A 24,472-nucleotide genomic window follows, 5' to 3' on the forward strand; every position below is an offset into this window, starting at 1 on the left:
ATACTGTATCTGCATGGGTTGTCATACTGTAACTATTGCATCAACAATTGTGTGTGTTTTCCAGATTTGAATGTGTCCAGAGTCTGGAAAGATTCTTGGTGCCATACTGGGTCTAAATACAAAAAAATAATGTAAAATATATTCAATTCAAATAATACAATCTTCATTGTCAGTGTGCATGTTGTGCTGAAAGAGTAACCCATCTTTCCCACTAGATGGTGCCATACCATTGCAAGTTCAAGGGCTGAAAAACTGAAGTCACACTAAAAGTATTTCATTTACTGTAACTTATTATGGAAGACAAATTAGCAACAATACATGTGGAGCCACTACATCCTGCACATAATTCAGCATGTGACATATGGATGTTGAAAACAGAGTTAATGTGGGATCCCATATTAAGAAAACTAGATTGGACCAACTAAGAACTGACCCTTTAAAACCATCTCTGGTCTGGTGTGTCACACCCTTTGGATTATCCGTCATGCAAAAATGGTAAGGTTTCACAGCTTAAAGTCTCGTTGTGATGAAAGAAAAAGATTAAAGATTAACATGTCTGAAGCTTTTCAGTCGGCGGCCAAAGTAACTTTTACATAACCTCTATACAAACATCACGAAACAAAGTTTGTGTGCCATACTTGCTTCTTTACTAAACATTTCAATTATGGTGTGTACTGAGTATGACCTATTACTGACCACAGTAAAATACAGTTACTACAATATTTACTGATACTGTTATCTTTTTGCTAATAATGTAGTTCTCTTTGATTATTATTCATGTATGTTTTTTTTCTCGCTGTTCCCAGTTCATTTTAATGTAGTCTATCTGTACACACATGCTATATGCTAAGAAAGCATATTTACACGCATTAATGTGTGTGTATATGCATATAGAGGCACAGTGGTCACAGCTTCAGGAACTACTTGTGAATCAGTCTTTCTTGCATTGGATGTGAGCCTCGTTCCCATTGGCTGGCCCACTGGGGGTAGGTGGGGGGTGGGGTGGTTAGTGGCAAGATAAAAGGAGCAAATGTCTCTTGTCCTGCTTACACACACAAACACATACACACACACCACGTGCCCGGCTGTCTATCCGTCTGCTTGCGAAGGCTAAAGAGGAGAGGATCCAGCATCCAAACACACCAGCTGAAGCTCTCACCTGGAAATGTGAGTATACAAACACACACACACACATACACACACACACGCATACATACAAACATGTCTAATCCTATTTGCGATGAGGATAAGGATAAGGGCTCTGCTTCTCAACAAGAGAAAGGGTGAAACACTTGTTGAATGATAAGGCACTAGTGTAGAGCAAGGGGCAATGTTCATTTGTTGTTGTGTGTCATTTGGATAGGTATTGTCCATGTAGCTTTTTCTTATCGTCTGATTCATCTATTGTTGTTGGACTGCAACAGCTTTATCCTTTAGTGTAATGTTCCTGGTTTGCAGTTGATAAATATGCTCATAAATGTTATTAAATCTTTACCTTATTCATTAAGTTGTATGTCAGTTACGTCTGTAGCATACCCTAATAAAACTCTTCTGTAACTGCAAAAAAATGAGAATGAATTAATGAGATCAGGGAAATCTTAATGGGGCTCTGTTGCCCTTTGGCACGCCATTTATGAGAGTTTTTACAACTGTTTGTATGAATAGACTATAAACTTGCTATAGAAATGGAAATGATTTTTGCTACCAAGCTTTTCTTTTCACGTCAGTCAATGAAGTAAAAGGAAATAAAGCTATCATCAGACTGGCTTAATGTGTTGGTAAGAGGGTCAAGGGTTTATACACACATTTAAATCGTTCAAGCTTATATAAATTGTGTCAAGGAACCTGGCTGAGGCTGTGTGTGTGTGTGTGTGGGTGTATTGTACTTCATATTGTACGACTACTTTTCTGTAAATGCAAACAGAATCATATATCTCATTATCTATGATGGGAAAAAAATTAACCAGTCAAAACCACCGCACTTGGGGAATTTCACTTATCTTTTATTTACGTCATATATATGTATGTATGCATATACGTCAAAATTAAGAGAAAACAAAGGTGACTAAATACCAGACTGTGAGTCGAGAGGAAAGTTAAAGTCTCAAACCAATCTTGGATGGGTAGAGAATGAAGAAGCCTCCAAATAACAAAATTCTTGACTTTTTACAGCCTTTATTGGACCTGTATACTTGACTCTTAATTAATTCTACCTATGTTTAAATTTAGCTTTTCTGCATGCCACAACACTCTTCTAAAAGTACAGTGCACTCAAAACAGCTTAGTCAATGTGTGCTGTTAATTTGGCCCCTACTATGCAAGCCATACCACAGTAATAGGAATTACTGTAAATCAAGATGTTAATAATGAAAATGTCAGCAAATAATCAGATTAAATATCAATTCTAAAATAAACAGTTTGAAATTAGCAACCCAGCAACTGTTGTATAGTTGACCATTTAAATTAATCTGTTGTGTGTTTGTGTGTGTGTGCTATTTTTAAAAAAAATCATCAAGATGTTGCATCCAACCAGTTAAAATATCAACAACAAATACTTGAGAAGAGAAGACAATGTGTTTCTGTGCTGTATTTCAGTGGTACCAATGGATGTAGCAGAGTTCCGGCGCAGAGGGAGGGAGATGGTGGATTATGTGGCTGACTACCTGGAGAACCTGGAACAGCGACCTGTTTACCCAGATGTGGAACCTGGGTATCTTCGCTCCTTGATCCCCACTGAGGCTCCACTGGAGCCAGAGACATATGAGGATATTATGAAAGACGTGGAGAGGGTCGTAATGCCAGGGGTGAGCTTATACTTTTGCTGATTTGTTGACATACACGACATTGTAGATGCACAGAATCTCTTGTGATCTTCTGACAGTGTAACTAAAATCAGTCTTTTAGGTCTGTTTAAGGAAAGTAATACTGTAGATGGCAGCTTCTCTCATGTGGAATCATGTCCATAAATTCAGAGATCTTTTGGAGTAATCTGATTACATTACTACTTGGGACTTCAGACCATATGTTTATCTCACAAATTTGCTAAACCACTAATAAAGCAAAATAAATTAATTAATTAATAAAAAATCTCATCCCATGATGCAAGAAGCTTTTTAACAATGATACCCAGCAACAGTTCATTTTAATGCATTACTCCATTCATTTCATCCCATCTCAGTCAAGCAAAGGTGAAATAAAATGGAATTATAATAGTCATGACAAATCTGAGGTTGTCAAAAAGGAAAGATAGGGATATATGAAATGATCCTGAGAGTGAGAGAAGATCCTGCAAAGCATTTTGTTAAGACATTCATGCTGCAAACCAAGTAATCTTGAGGTAATTTATCTCAACATTGCATGAAATAACCTACATTAAATCTACTCCCCTTATGTCCACTGCTATTGAATCAATTAGAGCAACAATTATTTCTTGCAACATGGTGGTTCAGTGGTTAGCACTGTTACCTTCAGCCAGCATGTCCTTGGTTTAAGCCTAATTTCCTCACAGAGTTGGCATGTTCTCCTGTATTTATATTGTTTTCTCCCCACAACCAAAACAAAATGGCAGTTGGAAACATGCAAAGGTGTTTGTCTGTCTGTGTGCCATGAACTTTTATCCAATTCTCCATGAGCTGTGATTTCCACTGAACCTGATAATAAACATTGCAGTATTCGGTTGCTCTGTGATCAACACAGGTGGTTTTGGAAACCCCTCAACCTAACTTTTAAAATCATGCAAGTGATTTTGGACCAATAGTGTGTCTCCAACACCTCCATTTCATGACCAAAGGCAGTACATAGTAGCAGCTTTAACTAGTCTAAATTGATGACTCACACTGGAAAAAACATGCAATGGGTGTTTGATGATTGTATTGTGTGTGCAGGTTTCCATCACGATCGAAATCTACAGCAGTTTATTTCACTTATTAATTTCTTCGTACCTAAATAAGTGCCAGTCAGTGAAAACACTCTCTGTGATAAACCACGGGGAGTGAGGAATATTCCAGGTCACTTCCAAAAACCTGTTGTGTCATGGAGGCTGGCAAGAACTTTATGCTAGCAAATTAGCCTAACATTAGTAATTAAAGCCACTTGTTTCCAATGAAGAACTAAGGTTGGTCTTGTTTTCAAAGCATTTGCATGTTTTGATGATTCCAGGTCACCCACTGGCACAGTCCATACTTCTATGCCTATTTTCCAGCGGCTTCCTCTTATCCTGCCATGTTGGCCGACATGCTGTGTGGAGCCATTGGCTGTATTGGATTCTCTTGGGTAACTCTCTTGCTTTTACCGTCTCTATATCTGACTCTGTATTCCAAGTCTGCCTGTATCTTTAGTTCATATTTCTATCCAAATCTAGAACATTTTTGATTTTTGTTTGTATTTTGGGGTACATGTTTTCAGGCTGCCAGCCCAGCCTGTACAGAGCTGGAGACAGTGATGTTAGATTGGCTGGGGAAGATGCTACAACTACCTGAGTGTTTTATAGCTGGGACTCAAGGCCACGGAGGAGGTGTCATCCAGGTAAGTGTCATTTTTGTGAATTTATGTCTGTGTTAACTCACAAACTAGTCACTCCAGGATGTTGTTTTTTCTGTTCTTGAACCTGTTATGACCTGACTCAAGTGGCCACAACAAAAGGGAGACAAACCATGTTGAACTTTAACAAAAGAATAGTTTATTGAACCAATTAACCAAATAAAAGCCAAATGAAAAGGTAACTTAAGTAATTAAAGTATGGACTGTGGTTGTCAGCAAAGTCAGTAGTGTGATGTTCATGAGTGGAAGATATGTGCATGCAAGCAGGTAACATAACCAAACAGAGGAGGAGCCAAGTGTCCCAGGTTACACTAACAATCCACCTGCAGGATGAACAGAAAGACAGCAGGTGAACCACACAGCAACACCAGATGACCCAGCAGGGGTCAATACAAAGACATTACTCTGCACAAATGTTCTCAGGCAGTCCAAGGAGTCACGTCAACCAACTTCTTCTCACATTTATAGTCTTCCTTAGTTCAGAACATGTGTAGAAGAGTAATTTCCTTGTGTAAACAGTTAGGTTTGTGTCAGCACAGGTACAGTGTGTAGAATGATGTCTTTTAGAGTCATGGACAGGTAAGCGCTCATGATATTTGTCTACTGGCCGATGAGCACTTATGATATTTGAATGATTTGGTAGGAATGAGGTGGAGCCCTAGAAAATAGTCTCCGCATTAGGGGAATGTTTTGTGATCTGGCATTAGGTTTTTTCATCCATGGATGAAGCCTCGGTTTACTTGTATTGCACTTGATACACAGTAAATCTTTTCACATTGAAGATAGTTTCTGTGTATTTTTGGAGCACATATGTCCTGGGAGACCTTAGGATTTATTGATCCATCTGAAGTTTTTCCACCACACGTCTAAAGACTGTGGACTGTGGACCGTGGTTGTCAGCAAAGTCAGAAGTGTGATGTTCATGAGTGGAAGATGTGTGCATGCAAGCAAGTAACATAACCAAACCAAACCAAACAGAGGAGGAACCAAGTGTCCCAGGTTGTACTAACAATCCACCTGCAGGATAAACAGAAAGACCTTAAGATTTATTGATCCATCTGAAGTTTTTCCACCACACATCTAAAGCCAAGTCACCGCCTCAGGATTACAGGAACTATGACTTTTTCGATTTCTGTTAGTATTTGTAAGCGTGTAATTTCCCGAATTTACTTGCCAGTTTGACTTTCAAAATATGCAAAGGTGTTCAAACACTCACAACTGAGTCATCAATCATCAATTTGTCCACTATGGATTTTTCCTCTGTTTTTCTCAAACACTCAAACCTGAGTGCTCCTGGACACACATTCATCATCAATTTGTCTACTATGGATTTTTCCTCTGTTTTTCTACCTGGCTCACACCAGCTGAAAATTGGTGGGAAATTACATTTTATCACATTTTATGCCATCCACAGGTAGACGGAGATGACGGTGATGGTGCTGGGATTGTCTTGCGTGGCAAAAGGCTAAGCATTAGTTTAGTGTTTCATTGACAGAAATGCAGTAGCAGCAGCAGCGGAAGCTATCTATGTGTGTGTGTGTGTGTGTGTGTGTGTGTGTGTGTGTGTGTTCATGTTGAATACTGGAGCATGAGAGTGCACTCTGATGATGGATCATTTCATGCCTCTTCTATTGTGACCACCTGAGTGTGAGGATGTGTTTGCGTGTGTGCTCATCTGATTCATCGTGTTTTTGTTTCTGTCTTGCCACTCTCCTTTTTAAGTGCAGCTTACCAGCTCACTATGGCAACGAATGGGCCTCCTCTCACTGCAGCAGGGCTAATGAGTGTTGTGACAGCACATTGTCAGCCTATTATTATAAACCTTATATCAACACAAAGGAGAATGGGAATGGTTTCAAAAAGACACTCTGGTGACCTTAGATTCCCCTTTTTATCAGAGTGTGTGTCAGAAAAACACACTTTGCCTATGATTAAAAGATTAAAATAGACTCACAAATGACAAAAGATTACATAATCAACTAATACATTAAATAAGAAAGAATAATCATTCTATCATTCATCTTTTACTGCATGCATCATCTTTAGCAGCAGAATAGTGCATCACTTTGTATCCTTAAGGGCAATTGTGCTAATTATAAATAAATGTACCATTTTCTTTTCAGCTGATGAAGGGAAAATAAGCATTAAATGGTAAAATGCTTACTTGGTTACATTTGAAAAAGAGCAGAGTGTGTTACTGTGCTGCTGTGTGTGCATGGTTAATTCTCAGGGTATTGCTTTGTATGCTGTAAGCAGTGAAAGGACAGGAAGTACACTTGGGTACATTTGAAAGCCTGAGTTTGCTTTTGTTGTCATTTTGAGGCAGTTTTTTTCATTTGGTTCAATTCCTTAGAGCTGAAGCATCCTGATAATCACAGTGGTTTGATGGGTAGGTTGATTGATTGATCCATTCTGTGGATCTCTAACCTCTCAAAGGTCAGGCTTTATTTTAGTCTGCCTCTTTATTTGTTTCCACACAATTTGTATTTGTTTCCTGCTTGTCTGTTGGATTTGTGTTTATTGACTGAACAATTTGAACCTTTCATTGACTGTCTTGCGATAATGCCCCCAGATGCCTCAGAACGCACGCTTCACTACATTATATGGCCTCAAACAATTCTCACCATATCAGGTCTGCTGGATGATGACTCACACCACAGTTTAGAAATACAGTGATTTACTTTTCCAGTGAAGATGCAGAGGTGTCACAGAAATCAAAGGAAATATCCAACAGAGCAAAATGTCTCGATGTGCTGCTGTGTGTTTGTGTGTGTGAACAGTAACACACACACACACACACACACTACAGGCTTAGAGAAAGCAAAAATAATGTATCTCCACAGACAAAAGTGTAGTTAGTTCATGGAAACTCCATATCGTGTCTGTAGTAGCTGGGAAGTCCAGTCCCACAGCAGCAGTCAGTAGCTAACATACTATTTAACCCTCTGGTCTCTATGCTGGCCATTTGTGGCCACTTCGCTTTCTTTTTTTTGACCATTTTATTTTTTTTTTTTAAATTTTCTTTTTATTTGCCGTTTTCACATACATTCTGCTTACAACTGGTACACAATGACGTATTCTTTTCTCCATTCCTAATATTATAATATTATTCATTTAAACATGACAGTCTTCCTTAGTTTTTACTTTGGATCCAGATAGAGAACAACTGTGCCTACTCATACCTATCAAGAGGAAAAGTAAAATAAAATAAAATATAGAATATATTATTCATATACCTCTGGCTATATATCCACACATGGATACATATACACATGTCCAAAGCACAACAGTTATTCACAGTCTTCCATACCTCATGGCCAGTTGAATTAACAGAGTTCTACCATGTAATCGATTATGCAGATATTGTGAAATAGCATAAAATTTAAAAAAAAAACAAACGAACCATAAAAGAAAACAGAACCTTTCAACATCTGTAGCTATGAAATATGAACTAGGGGTCTTTGTTCCTATGATGTACATCTCAAATAAAGTCTGATCTAGTTGGTTTTATGTACTCTATCCAATTTTCCCAAATTCTTTCAAATCTGTCTCTCTCCAGTCTCACAGAGAAAGTTAACTTTTCCATCCCATATATATTGTGCATAACCTCAACCCAGTCCTCGACCTTAGGTACCTCATTCTTCAACCACTTTCTGGTAATCGCTTTTTTACTTGCAATCAGCATTATTCTGTAAATATATTTGTCCCCAAATCTTGTTAAATCTATGCCCAATATCCCCAAGTATAACACCTCAAATGTAAGTGGAAGATTTACCTTCAATACTTTATCCATACACTTTTTAAGCCCCTGCCAGTAGGTGCGAATGGAGGGACAACTCCAGAACACATGGAAGTGGTCAGCTTTCTCAGCTCCACACAATCTCCAGCACTTTGTATCGTGATACTTTGACTGTGCTGGTGTTCTAAAAAATCTTATAATATTCTTCCACCCATGTTCTCTCCAAGATAAAGAACAGGTTGTTCTCCATTGCTGTTCATTTATCTCTTCCCATTCATCCATTGATATAACAATATTTGCATCCCTCTCCCACCTCTCTTTTATATACACTGTGTCTGTTCCCTTTAAGTCCTCCACTGCCTTATATAGTCTTGAGATAAGCTTCGTTCCCAATTTTGATTCATATGTTGCAGTAAACATCTCAATAATTTCTGTCCTCCTCCCGCTTATGACCCCCCTCATTGTATGCTCCAGATAGTTCCGTAATTGCAAATACCTATATTGATCCGAATTTGTTAGGTGATATTGGTCTTTTAGCTCCTGAAAACTTTTGATTTTCTTCTTACTTAAGAGCTCCAGGAATATTGTAGGTCCCCTTTCCCAATTTTTAAAACTCTTATCTAGTCTATTTGGCATGAATTCAGAATCAAACCCAATCCATCTTAATAATCTACTTTGAGTTTTCAAGTCATTTTCCACAATTAATTTGAACCAGATCTTCAATGATATATCCATCCATGGGTTTGCCCCTTCTCTAATATGCTTTCTCAGGTTACTATCCCCTATTATAGCCTGTATTGGGACCCCATCTGTTGTGCCGGCCTCTATCTCTTTCCATCTCGCCGAGTAGTAAGGATTGTATATATTCAACAATGTTTTTATTTGTGCAGCTTGGTAATAGCTCTTCAGGCATGGAAGTCCTAACCCTCCTTTGTTTTTGGGTAACTGCAGCGTTCTGTACCTGATCCTCGGTCTTTTCCCCTGCCAAATGTATCTAGAAATCATTTTATTCCATTCCCTAAATTCGTCTTCTTTTAACTCCACTGGTAGACTCTGGAACAGGTATAAAATCCTCGGCAGTACATTAATTTTTATCACCTCCACTTTTTGTGTAATGCTCATATATGGTATCAGGTTCCACCTGTTGATATCTGATTTAATTCTACTAAGCAATGGATCATAGTTGATGGACTTCAGTTGTCCCAAGTCTTGAGGTAGATTTACTCCCAAATATTTTAATGATTTTGATTCCCAATTAATTTTGTAATTATCCCTGATCGCTTGGCCTGGTCTATAGTTGAAAGTAATAACCTGAGTTTTTTGTATATTTATTTTATAGCCTGATAAATGACCATAGTTTGTGAGGGTTGTCATAAGTGCAGGGAAGGACGTATCTGGGCTTGTTAAATACATTAGTATGTCATCTGCAAATAGAGCTATCTTTTGTACCCCTCCCCCTATATCTACACCTGTAATATTTTCATTGTGTTTTATCCAATTGCTTAGAGGTTCCAAAAATATAGCAAAGAGAAGAGGACTCGCTGAGCAACCTTGACGACAGCCTCGTTCTAGTGTAAAAAACTTTGAAAGACTCCCATTGATCCTGATCCTTGCTGTTGGTTTATTATACAGGGCCTTTATGACTTTAATAAATGTCTTATGAAAACTGAACCGATCCAGCACTTTATATAGGAAGTCCCACCCCACCGAATCAAAAGCTTTTTCTGCATCTATTCCCACCACTACTGTCTCTATTTTATTTTTGATTACATGTTGCATAACGTGTAGGGTGCGCCTGATATTGTCTTGCGTCTGTCTTTGTTTTATGAATCCCGTCTGGTCTAAATGTATTATTTCTGGCAGAATTTTTTCTAGTCGTCGGGCTAAAATGGCTGTAAACAATCTATAATCTTGGTTGAGGACGCTAATAGGCCTATAACTGGAGCATTCCTGCTCATCCTTTCCCTCCTTCAGAATTACAGAGATGATGGCTTCTCTCCATGAGTGAGGAATTTCCCCCTCCTTCAACACCCAGTTAAATGCCTTCCGCAGAAGTGGGATTAATGTTGCCTTAAATATTTTGTACCATTCTGCCGTATATCCGTCTGCACCCGGGGACTTGTTGGCCTTAAGATTTGAGATTGCTTTGTTAACTTCCTCTTCTGTAATTTCAGCAGTTAGAGCCTCATTCTGTTCTTCTGTTACATTTGGTAAATTTAAGTTCTCCAAAAATTGATCCATCTGAGTTTTATCACTAGCTTTCGGTTGGGCATATAGGTTTTTATAATAAGTTTCAAAGCATCTTTGTATTTCCTCTGTTTTATCCACTGTTGATCTTGTATGCGGATCTCTTATTTTGTAAATGTTATTTTTTGCCTGCTGTTTTTTCAGTTTATATGCTAGCAATTTTGTTGACTTACCCCCCACTTCATAATATCTTTGTTTTGTAAATAACAGTTTTTTTTGGATCTCCTGTGTGTAAATCTCATTTATCTCTGCCCTCTTTCTTTTTATTTCCTGATATATGTCCTCTTCCAATTTATCTTTATGTTCTCTTTCTAGCCTTTTTAGATCTGATTTTAATGTGTCAAGTTGTTGCTGTCTCATCTTTTTTAAGTATGCTGATTTGGCTATTAGCTTCCCTCTCATCACGGCCTTACATGCATCCCACAGTACAGACGGAGACACTTCACCATTGTCATTATCCTCTATATATGTCTGAAGTTCCTTCACTATTTCCTCCTTTGTGTGTCCTCTTAACATGTTTGAGTTTAATCTCCAGATTGTTGTTTTTTTCTCGCTCGCCAGACGTAGTGTTAAGTAAAGAGGGCTATGGTCTGATAGATCCCTCACTCCTATATCACATTTTTCTACCCTACATCTATCTTTGTTATACATCAGGAAATAATCAATCCTTGTGTGTATGTTGTGTGGTGGTGAATAGTAGGTGTAATCCTTACTTGTGGGATTCAGATCCCTCCAAATGTCTACAATTCCCAGTTCAGACATCATCATCTTAATTTTTTTACTGATTGCACTTTTTTGTATCCCACCTCTTGAGGCATCCAGCTGTGGGTTTAGCCTCTGGTTCAAATCACCTCCCGCAATCAAAATACCCTCTGCCTCTAGTGTCATCAAATCAAACATCTGTCTATAAAACTTCCAATCCGAGCCTGGTGGGGCATAGATGTTAAAAAAGGTTATTTTTGACCATTTTAGCTGTGTTAATGTATATGACATGAAATTTCCCAAGGGTGTGGATTTTTTTCTGATTTTTCTATTTTTAACTTCAGCTCTTTAAATATGTCTATAATATGCTGTATACATCCAATACTACCACTTGGCTATATCGTAGCCACTTTTGGCCAATTGAAACCCATTATTATTTACAGTATTAAATCATGCAATGTAGGTAAAATGGGTTTCATTCTGAACTCAACACTTGAAATTTATGGTTTTTAATGTTTTCCATTAGATAGTGTCATTGGTCAATTTTTGGCCTAGGGAGCAAATTCATGTAATATTCTTAGTTTCCAGTAGGGGTGTACGATGGCTTACTGCACTCCACTTAAGCAAATGAATGACACAATTTTGACATAGGTGTAATTTTAAGGATGTCAGATAATGATTTTTGTGTGTGCATGAAAAAAAAGCTCATGTGTGTGAAACTGCAGCGCAAATATATATTTGCAAGATAGAGTGAAATCAATTATGATGTATCCTTCCTCCAAGTTGCAGTGAATTTCTGTTGATGCAGACTATTCAGCTTTGAGGGTTTCCCAGGTAAACTTGCCTTTGATCTACATGTTGAAAGCACCTGTGGCTTTGTTCCTGCTACATGCAACTACACAATAGCCCTTACACACCCAAATATCTATGTAGTATATTAACATTTCAACAAAACGTATCATATCAGCATTTCTACAAAATGTATCATCTCAACATTTCAACAAAACGTAGCATATTAACATTTCAACAAAACGTATCACATCAACATTTCCTAAATGCGCATCATCTCAACATTTCTAAAGTGACGTAGTTCACACGAGATCTATATGAGTTGATCTTTCCTATTAGGAGGAGGACAGGTTGGTGGATGGTTAGTAAGTTTCTCGGCAGCAAGTTGGAAATCAGCAGAGAACATGATTCGAGACCACCTCGAAACCAATGCCCGCTTCCCATTTCAACCGACAAAAGCGGATGTTTTTAGTGAGACATCGGCCGTTTTTATTTTATTTTTTATTTTAACCCAAACCATGATCTCTCCCTAACCCTAACCAAGTGGTCTTTGTGCCTAAACTCAACCAGACCTTAACCACAGCATTGTCACACCATAAAACATCATTATTCAACGGGTAGAAATGTTAGTACGGTACGTTTGTAGAAATGTTGATATGATACGTATTACACGTGTTGAAACGTATATATTCAACGTTTCTGTGGTTTGCAGAAATATTCAATGTCAACGTTTTCTTAATGTGATTGGGTTGCGCGGAGAATGGGAATGGAGCTTTCGGCTGGGTGGATGTCTCTTAATGGGAAAATTATGTGGTTTCCCACCGCTGAGGAGACCCTGCACTACAATCCAGTACCTACTGGTACCACCCCAGGGCCCACCCTGCATACAGTTGCCTGCATCAGCAGCCTTAGGTCTGCTTTTGACCTGTTTATAACAGAGGAGATGGTTCAGCTACTGTGCACCCACACAAACCTGCATGGGAGGCAGAGGTGTGAGGAGTGGATGGGTGTGGTATTTAAAGGTATTTAAAGGGTTAAAATTCTGGCATTGATAAAAATTTGGATTCCATGATCACGAATGATGCCAATTAAAAAAAATAACCAGTGAAAGTAGAAAATAATATCAATATATAGTGTTTCTATAGCATTTTCGGAATGTAAACAAGAGGTGGCCATTTTTGGCCACGAACAAGCTGAGTGGGAGTTTTGTCTATTTTGCTTTCTCTGCACAAAAATAACAATGCATAATAATCAGTGTTGTTGTTAATTAGTAACATATCCCAGACTGTGTTATTCATTATACAAGAGAAAACACTAGCACTGAGAATATGGATAATACTTGATTTTGAGGTTAATTTTCAAACAAACTGGCATTTGAAGGGTTAAAATCCTGAAAAGGAATGGATATTCTATATGTATGACAAGAACTGATGTTGGTTAAACAAATGTTGGCTGAGAGGATAGTGATTTTGAACAAGACCAGAGGGTTAAATATGTATAGCTTTTCAACAACCAACACATGCATGACAACTTTGCCCAAACATCAACATGAACCCTTCATACTGTGACTGATTGGATTAATCCACCACTCAAAGGACAACTCAGGTCCTAAAGATGGAAAACCTGCACAGCTTTTCTGTAAACATCAAAATCAGTCATGACTATCCACCTGAATTTGCTTCGGAATATATTTTAGGCCATGCAGTAGCTGAATCATGCTTAATTTTCAATTCACATGTCTGGATTATGTTCAAAATCATTTTCAAATTGCAGCAGCCTCAGTTTCACTGGCCAACAAGTTGTCACTGCGGGTACTGAAACAACACTGATCCCCCTGGGAGCTCAACTTAAAAGTCCATTTAAAAAAAAACAGGGCTGCTGGCTTCTTGAAATACTTGATGTTTTTGTTTTTGTAAATACAGGTAACATTCAAGTTTAGTATGAAATCCAAAACAGCGGAGCATTGCTTTACAAGTTTCCTCTTATTCTTCAACAGAGCACAGCCAGTGAGGCAACCTTGATGTCCTTGCTCGCTGCCCGTTGTAAAGCAATCCGATGGGTCTTGGCCTCCAATCCAGAAAAGTCAGAGGCTGAAATCCTCTCCAAACTGGTGGCGTACACATCTGACCAAGTAAGCACAAAAATACATTTAAATTTATGTCCAGTTTATCTGTATAGCAGAGGCTTTGCTGGAACTTTGATTCCTTTAATTTTACCCAAATATGTGACTCTACACACAGTTTTATGTAAATTATTTTGTTTTTAAAAAGGCTTTCATCAATCACAAAAAAATTTAAAACCTTAAAATCAAATGTAAATTCATTAAGTTGTGAATTGGCAGTACCGTAAAATAAATGAAAATGCAATGCAACCGTGCATTTGCAAAGTTTCTGCAAATATGTTGACTTCTGTAAATGGTCTCACTCAACAGCAGTCCAAGTGAACTCAGATCATTAAAGGTTACCTCAGTAATAGTGAATGAGTTTTTCAGTGATTGGATGAGACAGAAGGTCAGTCAGGCAGTAGCTAGCACTGATCGGGTTTAATACCAGGCTGACTTTGTGATTGGGTTATGAAGTTGCCTGAGGGCCACATAGACCTTTACAGAGTGAGCTTCCACTGCTGTTTAAGAACAGCGTTCTGTTGTCCAGGTTCATCCCTAAAGTACATATGCATTTCTTTTTACATTGTAATCTGTTGTTGATGATCAAGAATAAATTAAGTCCTCTGGCTTGGAATGGTACAGACTTGTCTTAAAGATAAATCTTAAGATAAGACCACAACATGGGAGAAATCTTGATGAAATCTGCCTCTTGACTCTAGGTGTCATTTGGACTCTTTTTCTAGCTGAAAAGCAGTAATATTAACAAAAGTGTGGCTCTTGCTTGCTGATGGAAAGACCTCATGACATATAATAACGTTGAAATTCAAAATACAGTTTAAAGTGTTCTACTGTTTAAAACTTACTTCCATTTAAAATTAATATATAATTCTATTTTATTTTATATTATTTTATATTGTATAATTAATCATATTTGATAAATGTAAGACTCATTTTAGATCTGAATGTTAGCACTGATAGTCAAAGATGAATTTAAGTTTTATAAGGTTTGCACTATCATACAGTATCTTAACCTTTTATCTATCAAATATTTTACCATATAAAATCATTTATAAGATATCATAAAATTGAAAAAAGCTGCTGTTCATCTTCTCATCAAAAGTGAGAGAGGATTCAACCTTGTGATGTTCTGGTGACAACTCAATTTCTTTATGTTTTTCACAAATGTTATCTCTTATCTACTCAGGCTCATTCCTCAGTGGAGCGTGCAGGTCTAATTGGAGGAGTGATGATGAGGAAAGTTCCCACAGACAACAGTTACGCTGTTACCGGGGACATCCTTAAGAAGATGGTGGAGGAGGACAAAGCAGCAGGACTCATCCCTTTTTATGTAAGAAAAGACACAAATCTACATCCACCTATCACAGAGCTAACACACACAGACAGACACATAGCGCAGCACGTCCAACATTAAAAATGGTTCATTTTTTCATTGCATTACACACGTCTGTCATTGGATTGCTTTTGCTACTCATGTAAACCTTACAACCAGTTGCACAACCGCTCACTGATTGCCACAATGATACAATTTGTCTGTGATACTGCTGTACATGCCCTGAGGGTTCTGTTGAAAGATAACATTGTTTCTGTTGAACCTAATGTATGTCTATCTGGTTAGGGACCATAATCCATGTCTCATGTAGACCTACAGATCACCATCAATTACCAATATTCAGGGGGCTGCAGTGATCCTATAGCTCTGAATCATCTGTGTGTGTCCTAAATGATACCTGGATCTATGTTTGAATAAGAAACTGATGTCTTTGCTTCTTTGGAAGACAGTATGTTAGTTGCAGCGATTGTGAATTTGTATTTTATTTTCCTGTACAAAATTATTTAGATCAAACCTGTCATTGTCATTGTTGTCACAATTATCACAGAGGCTTTTATGATTTGTTTGTTTGTGTTTTGCAGTTCTGCGCAACTCTCGGCACCACTCCATCATGTGCTTTTGATCACATCACCGAGCTGGGGCCCATATGTGAGTCAACTATTAGCAGCACACACTTGATTTCGTTTCCTTTATTCGCTATACAACACACACATTTATCCTTTCTTAGCTTTATACACACTTATTTTGTGTTACTGTAAGTTGTGACTAGCTTTGAATTAAAAAGGGTGAGGATATTTAGATGAAAAATACATATCCATAGGGTGTATGTAAGGGACTCCTATTTCCCGCAACCATGGGGGAGAATGGGGTAAATAGAGCCAGTGGGTAAAATGAGCCACCCCCTTTATCTAGGTAACCATAAGCAAATGTAATCATGTGATCACAAATTAAGAAAGTATAGTTCACATCACTCAATCCATCTTGGACTTAAGCACATGGAGAGAGTGGTCAGCAAAACAGAGCAAAAAAAAAGATTTTTGTCATGCCAAGTGAATTCATCATGTTACTAAAGTCTTGTATCTTAATTAAAAAAGATAAGTTTTACACACACACATTCTTTCTGTGGCTAACACACAAAACTCACAGTTAAATCTTTACTGAAAGTGTTTAGGTAACATGTTGAACAACAGGACACAAACATATAATTTTACTGAAAAGTATGAGTTTTTGCCTTTGTTAAATTGATGGCATTAATAAAGTTCAAAATTATCTCAAATTTGTTTGATTTTGTGTAATTTTTATATCAGTATTTAATGGTAACACTATTTACCCGTAGAGCGCTCAATTTACCCCATCACCATATTCATTTTACCCCTACCTTGGGGTAAGTTGTGCCATAGGACTAACTTTTTTTGATGGGTAATTGTTCTAAAACCATAACAATTAGATAACTTATTTGAATTTCCATGGGTACACAACAACCTGAGGTATATATAGTTACTATTATTTGAAACAAATACACTTTAATTTTGCAGTAAAATCACCAAATGTAAAAAGTGGCTCATGTTACCCCGTTCTCCCCTACTGCTTGAGTGTGTGTGTGAAACAAAAACAAAAGTGTATTCATTCAGCCCTCCAAATATTCAGTATTATTTTTTTACAATCGTTAATTATACAACGCTTAGAATGAAAGATTCATGTGTTTTTTTTCCTCAAAGAATAACTTATGAATCTATGTGTTTGTAGTTAAACAATATTATTTAATACTGACAAAAGCAGATGTTAAGAACCTCTCTGTCTCTTGTCTGTTCCAGGTAATAAGGAAAATATGTGGATGCACATTGATGCAGCGTATGCTGGGAGTGCATTTATCTGTCCTGAATTTAGGCATTTGTTGAACGGCGTTGAGGTATGTAAAAATATGCAAACATTTATGCTCATGTATAGTGCATGAACACTGTAACACAATACTATGTTTTGTTAACAATGTTTTAGCTTCTTAGCAAAATGTCTGTAAATAGGTTGCTCTAAGAATTCTCATGAAACAAATGACGCAGTAAGATTTTAACTTTGATCATCCAAATATGCGTAAGAGAGGTTAAATATGGTTTAAGCGAGGTCAAAACCTTCAAGTGTGCATCCACCTGCATAAATATATGTTGGCGCTGAATGACAAGAGAACCCATTTCTGTTCAATTGCTTGTAAAATATCACTCATAACATCTATGAAGGTAACTGCTAACCGCATACTGATTATATCCAGCTGCTTTATTTCTGTTTGAAAATGGCAAAACGTTAATGTCAAGGAGGAAGCACGCAAGAGTGAATGGGCTGCTGTTGCTCCCCAAGCTGTGCAGAGACGCAGAGATAAGGACAGAGTAATTTCCTGAGGCAGCGTTAGACCTTTATATATCACTGTTTATTAGACACACAAGTTCAAAAAAACACTTCTCGGTGGGGAGACAGAGAAAACAGACTTAACCATAAAAGGACCAACTGTTGTTAAATCTTCTCTATGACTGAACTGTAAAATTAGCTTTTGGATTTGAACAGTAGCACATTTTCTTCCCATAATCGTTCAATTTTATGTTTATCTTTTAATGCAGTGGAAGATTCAGGGTTGTTAAAGATAGTGGAGGAGGGATTACAAGTGCACAAATGTATTTAATCCCTATTCATATACTGTACTTATAGTATATAACTTTGAAACATTACAACATCAATGAAAATTATTGGATGAGGACATGAGGGAAACCTAGTCTTTTTGAATGAGAGTGCAGTCCTGCTGGAGGGTTGGTTGCTAGGATATGAGTGATGGGCGGGCAGGCAACCAACCCTCTTTGAATTAATCAGCATGGCAACTGTCAGCCAGGAGTCTGTCTCACATTGTCTCCCTTCGCTGTGTTATTGCATTTGTGGAGGTAGAGAAAAGGATATTAGAAAAGATAGCCAACAAAAAGATGAGAACCGATTAGGAAAGGTTTGTCTCACTTTGAATAAACCCTCTAAGGAAAGGGTTATTTCTGTGCACTCTGCGAGCTGCTGGCTGGATGTTCCTCTTTTGCATTTCAAATAAATTGTGCCTGCTTTAGTCTAGATAATGCATTTGGTGAAAAGGTTGTCTCTGCGTCAGTAATGGTAAATAAACATGTTTCATGGTGTGTGTTTTTGTAAAAACAAAAATTTCTAATTGTGCTAATAATAAATGAAAAAAACAACAATTTCATTTGCTTCTGGAAACTGTATTAGATCTTTCCAAGTCCACTGACAGCCACTGGTATTAAATAAAACCATTTATGTTTTGCGTAAATTTTTGATATTTTATTATTATTTGCCTAGTGAAACATCAAACAATGTGGCTTCATTGCAGTTTTTTTCCTATTATTTCTTTTAAAGTTTGCAGACTCTTTTAACTTCAACGCACACAAATGGCTTTTAATCAACTTTGACTGCTCTGCCATGTGGTAAGTTGTCTTACTCACCTCAGATAAGTCATACTTTTTACAATTTCTTCACTGTTATCAAAATCCAATAATACTAATATTATTGGTGTTGATACAAAGTATGTCAATATACAGTGGGTGAAACAAAGACCTGTTTAACAAAAGGAGAGCTATCCATAATATTTTTAGTGTCTAGCACCTTCTATCATCTGTCATGCAATTTACCAGTTTACCCCAGCAGTGAGTCATGGTGCCGTCAAGTAACAATGAATAGTTAGTGTCATCACAAAACTGATATCCATCTACACCTCAATCATTTGTACAGTAAGAATAGATCTACGCCTTCCATCTGCCCCTTCTGTCAGCAGCACACAAAAACGAGACAGGCTCTGCACAAGACGGAAATAGAGGTGTTTCAAACATGACATGTGGTGAGGAGAAGAGGTTCTTTGACCTTTTTTTTCCATCACCTCTGGCTCAGTCTGTCACCCTTCACATGATACCTGTTACCATTGAGATATTGGTGACATTTTACTCTATGGCCTCCCATTTAGCATCTATAAGCAGTATACAAAAGTTTAATAAATGGATTGTAACACGCTGTAATGCAGCTGATAGCAGATATATAAACGTTTATTGATGTCCTTATCAACTGTTTGCAACCATATGTGGTGGCTGGTCTACAAACAGATAATGAATGAGAATAGTAAAACACAATTGTAATAATATAAGATATGTCTTCATAGGAGAAGACATAATTGCTGACAAATTATATAATACTTTATTTTAGTGACAAAACACCATTTTTATAATTTTTTGCATGTTATTATGTGATTTTAATCAATTATTCTTTTGTAGGATGAAATGATCCAGTAATATTTGGTTTAAAGACTTTTGTTCTGCTTGTCAACACCTGTCAACAGGGTGAAGAAGAGATCAGACATTATTGGAGCCTTCAAGATGGAACCACTTTACCTGAAACATGAAAATCAGGAGTCAGGTACAGAAAAGTCATTTCGCTTAAACTATCTGAATAAATGATCACAGATCAGGATAGATGAATTATTGACAGCTACAAAAATGCTCATTTGAGCCAAAATGCACACACTTCCAATTCAACAATAACTGCTGAAGCATTGCACCAGTGTCTTAAAATGCAGTGCAGCGTGTCCTAATCCAGATAAGCACGGTTAAAAAGACGTATGTGGGTCCTTACAATTATAAAAAAGTACAAAAATATGTGTTGGTGCGTGTGGGTGTAGGTGCAAACCTTGGCTTCTGTGAGCCACCTTAATAATATCACAAGCCTATCCTACTGTAGCTGAAGTTAAGCTGATTTACAGTATTTGTGACCTAATTTAACACACCTCATTAGTATTATACATTGTCCTGTATTGGAAGTGCGAGTGTGTTGTCAGAGAGAGTTAATAAGACTACAAATGTTGCCTAAGATCTAGGATTAAAACTTGTAAGACTTAATTTAAAAAATTACCATAATATTATTCATTGTCTGTGTATATGTGTCTGTTTCTACTGTGTGTGGTGATGTGCTTGCTGCTAGCCTGCAGATGGGCTCAGATCTACTCTATAATTTGTCTGAAAGACATGCGGACAGAGAGGCAGACAAACAGCTACCTCCCACCACTTTGAGGCACCTTACAAAAGCTCATACAATCTGGGCTCAATCTAATTAGTGGTTATTAGCAGCAGCTAACACTGGCCTCCATTCTGTAGAGATGAGCTATCTGTAGCCAGCGGTCTGTGTGGGCTGACAGTGCTGTGATCAGTGAGATACAGGGGATGGACACAATGACAGCAACACCTGGACAAATGAACAATCTAAAATATAAATGCCTTAAAACAGACACATTTACGAAGCTTATATTGTTCAATATTGTCCAAATCTGTGTTAGTCTTTTGTTCTACAATCAGGAGAAATGTGTAGTTCTTGTACTGTATGATATTGTATTTACTTATTGTATTTATTGTCTGATTGCCTATCTGTTCTTCATTTAACAGGGCTGGTCACAGATTACAGGGTAATTATAAATATAATTGATTTTATGAAATCCCATAATCAACATCAAAAGCTGCAGACATTGAAACTACAATCACTCTCCTGCTCTCCTCCCTCCAACAGCATTGGCAGATTCCACTGGGAAGAAGATTTCGCTCACTAAAGATGTGGTTTGTCTTCCGTATGTACGGGCTCAAAGGACTACAGGCTCATATACGCAAGGTAAGCGACCAAATGTGTAATATACTCGACTCAATCCTTTCGGTCCATGTAGGAAAGGTGTTCTGAAACTGTGAACAGTGACAGGTGGTTGCTTGTAAGAAATAGTAATATATCTGCAGTAATCTCATAACTAATTTATACATTTTCACAGGTTATTACAATCCCTAACAGGCCATCATCTTTTGTTTTTCAAGCCCCTACATGCATCTTTTCACTGGTCTCACATAACCCAATGTTTTAATGCAGAAACAACAAGTCCTCCAAATTAAATGACCAAATATATTTTTGACCATGTGCACTTCAGAACAACACATAGGAGTGTTTTCTAAGATAAGATAGGTTCACAATTTTTCAAAAAAAAACCAAACCAAAACAAAGCTTTCATAACTTACTGTTATTCAAAGATTCTACCTATTACTTAAAGACAGACATGAAAAATTGTGAACCTTTCACAAAGCACACTAGGTTTGGGGAAAGATCATGGTTTGTGTTAAAATAATCACTTTCTCTTTGGAGAAAAATATAGTAAGGGTTAAAGTTACTATTTCCTGAAAGTTAGGTGACCTTTGTCATCATTGCTATAATAATAATCACAGGGTTAAGGTTGGGGGAGGAAGTGTAGAATACTGCCATAGTTCATACAGTTCATATAAATTTGTTGCTGATGTTGTAAAAAAGCATATGGGTACTGATTTATCAATGATTGAGACAGACTGATAAATGATAAGAGGTTTTCCGGTGGTAAGTGTATTTATGGCATCCATGGAATCTCAACAATCTCAAGCAGTGTCTCGTTTTGTGTTAAAAGTCTAATGTTTGGTCGGAGCAATTTGTTGGTTTTGAAAGTCAAATGTGTGATAGCAATCTCTTTTCTACTCTACCTAAAAAAAACACTTCTGATAAACATATATGCCTGGTCTTTTTGGTAAATGCCATCCTTTTCCTCCCACGCCTCACCCCTCCTAATCCTCCTTAACACTAAAGTCCCTTCAGTGCCCTTCCTCCTCATCTCTGCTTCCATCAGCACATCCTGTCAGTCATATATGTCTGGTCTGTATCTTCTTTCAATAGCAAAGCTTTCCTACATTTCTGCACCCCTCCTCCTCTGCCAGCCATGCCCATCCCTTTCCCCTTGCCTTTTCTTCTTGCTGCTTCACCCCTTCATGCCTCATGTCTCTCCTCCTCATCTTCGTCTTCCTCCCTCCAGTCTGGTCTGTCAATCAAATGAGCCTGTTTTGTGTTTACTCTCCATTTTAAATGAAGCGGCAGAAGCAGCATTGATCCCTGCAGCCATAACCCATGATACACTACTCAAGATTCTACTGTACATCTGTCTTCTAGATTAGATAGAACAGGACAGATATGGGAACACTTGAAAATTTGTTTTTAGGTCATGTTTTAGCCCTTTGTAGCTATATCAGAGACAGTGTGTGTCAAATGAAAATACAACATGTGTGATGTGCTCATTTTCTCTTTCCCAGTGGGGAAAACCAAACATAAAATGCAAGACAGACATTGAGGTCATTATTTGCAAAACACTTTTTTGTATTGTATAACACTTTGATGGTGAATAACTGGCTGATCATTCAAGCCAGTGTTTGGCTTCATTAGAGAAGAAATGGCAATAAAAGTGAAGTTGTTTCACGTCTGTGATCACATACAGCAAGGCACATTTAGAGTTTCACCATGTACCCAGTGTCTCAGTGGGCTCTTTGATCACAAGTGGGTAAATTATATTGTAAGAGCAAATTTGATGCCATTTAGAAAATATATTCAAAAGGAGCACAATGACATTTCCTGAGAGCAGATATCAATGCAGACTTTTTCCATGGATACTGAGTCCTGATTTTGAACTTGTTTGAACTGAGCCTCCCAGGCAGTGCTTTGTAAATGCTTTTGGTTACGGATGGTTATGGCTGTTAACCTGTAAGCCATAGACAGGAGTTTCACTATGCAAATGAAGGAGAATGGCTTTGTTCTGAGTCTAAGAGGAAGATACTCAAGGGGAGAAGTCCTCAGGTCTTTATGACTGAAAGCATTGCACCATGTAATGATACAACACTGCCATCTAGTGAAAATCAAAGAAATTGCACCCTTTGTGTGTGATTTTTTTAATAGGTTTTATGTGAGGCAAAAAATGCTCTGTTGTATTATATAAATATATAACCAGTTGTGCCCTTTGCCTTTAACCATTACTTCTGGTTTCTGATGAATAAGGTTAATAAAAACAAGTGGACATTAAGATCAGTGCAAATGTACATTATTGACATGGATAACAGTAATATAAAACATATTGCAAAACTTGTATTAGTCATAGCGCATTGTCATTTATCTATTCTGTTTACAGCAAGTGGGCCTGGCCAAAGAGTTTGAGAGTCTGGTACGAGCCGACAAGAGGTTTGAGATCTGTGCTGAGGTCATCATGGGACTAGTCTGCTTCAGGCTCAAGGTAACAACATCCAACACTAAATAAATACTGTTGTGTAAGGCCTTGTTAACTCCAATGTGACTGTACACCAATTGAACGAGTTCAATCACGCCACTGTATAGAACGTATGCAGTACAGATAAGATAGAGATGTTCAAAAGTCATTGTATTATCATTTACAATAATAATCATGTCATTGCTGAACACAGGAAACAGGAAACAGCTACATTATAAAATGCAACATAAACAGTAGTTTAACCCTAATCCTATCTAAGTTTCCAGTAGTTTTATTACTAGGTATTAAAATGATGGCTACTATAAAGGTAAGTTAAGCATTATCTTCTCCTTGCTCCCTCCTATCAGGGCTCCAATGAGCTGAATCAGACCTTGCTGAAAAGGATCACCAAGAGCAGAGAGATCCACCTGGTGCCTTGTCAGCTCTCAGGTCGCTTTGTCCTGCGCTTCGCCATCTGCTCACGCAGCACCGAGTCACATCACATCCAACAAGCGTGGCGGCACATCACGCAGCTGACCTTTGAGCTTCTGCAGGAGCCTGCTCATTGACTAATAGGCAAGTTAGGGTAATCCACTCTGATGCCTGAATAAGGACCAAAGTTAAAATAATTATATGATAATTATAAGATAAATATATAATAGTTTCATGTTGCAGATATGAAATGTCATAAAGGGAACAAAAGGTGATTTCACAGCTCACTTTCTAGTCAGGTATGTTTCTGTCTGCAGCCAGTTTATCCAGTCTAGTAGGCAGTGGACGTGAACTGATGCCACAATTATGTGAAAAGAAATGAATCACACATCAACAACAACCAAAATGTCACATTTTCTATCTGCAACTGAACTTCATTCTCCCTCCACTGACATAGCTTTTATC

The 24,472-nt window shown here is 37.6% G+C and overlaps 1 protein-coding gene across 6 annotated transcripts; it reads left to right on the top strand.

Moving 5' to 3' along the window:
• The first annotated feature begins 2,603 nt into the window (after positions 1 to 2,603).
• On the top strand, positions 2,604 to 24,265 carry ddc (dopa decarboxylase). Of its 6 annotated transcripts, XM_042425106.1 has the most exons (13): positions 2,604 to 2,804; positions 4,159 to 4,272; positions 4,405 to 4,524; positions 14,013 to 14,147; positions 15,325 to 15,468; positions 16,053 to 16,119; positions 17,286 to 17,380; positions 18,868 to 18,935; positions 19,838 to 19,914; positions 20,934 to 20,953; positions 21,055 to 21,153; positions 23,501 to 23,602; positions 23,944 to 24,265. In XM_042425106.1, the coding sequence occupies exons 1-13, from the start codon at positions 2,604 to 2,606 to the stop codon at positions 24,142 to 24,144; spliced, it is 1,443 nt and encodes a 480-aa protein (XP_042281040.1). In that variant the 3' UTR covers positions 24,145 to 24,265. The 6 variants fall into 6 exon arrangements, with proteins under 6 accessions (XP_042281040.1, XP_042281042.1, XP_042281043.1 ...); XM_042425108.1 differs by lacking the exon at positions 23,501 to 23,602; XM_042425109.1 differs by lacking the exon at positions 15,325 to 15,468.
• Positions 24,266 to 24,472: the final 207 nt, after the last annotated feature.

Source organism: Thunnus maccoyii, chromosome 10, assembly GCF_910596095.1.
Source record: "Thunnus maccoyii chromosome 10, fThuMac1.1, whole genome shotgun sequence".
NCBI classification, from domain to species: Eukaryota; Metazoa; Chordata; class Actinopteri; order Scombriformes; family Scombridae; genus Thunnus; species Thunnus maccoyii.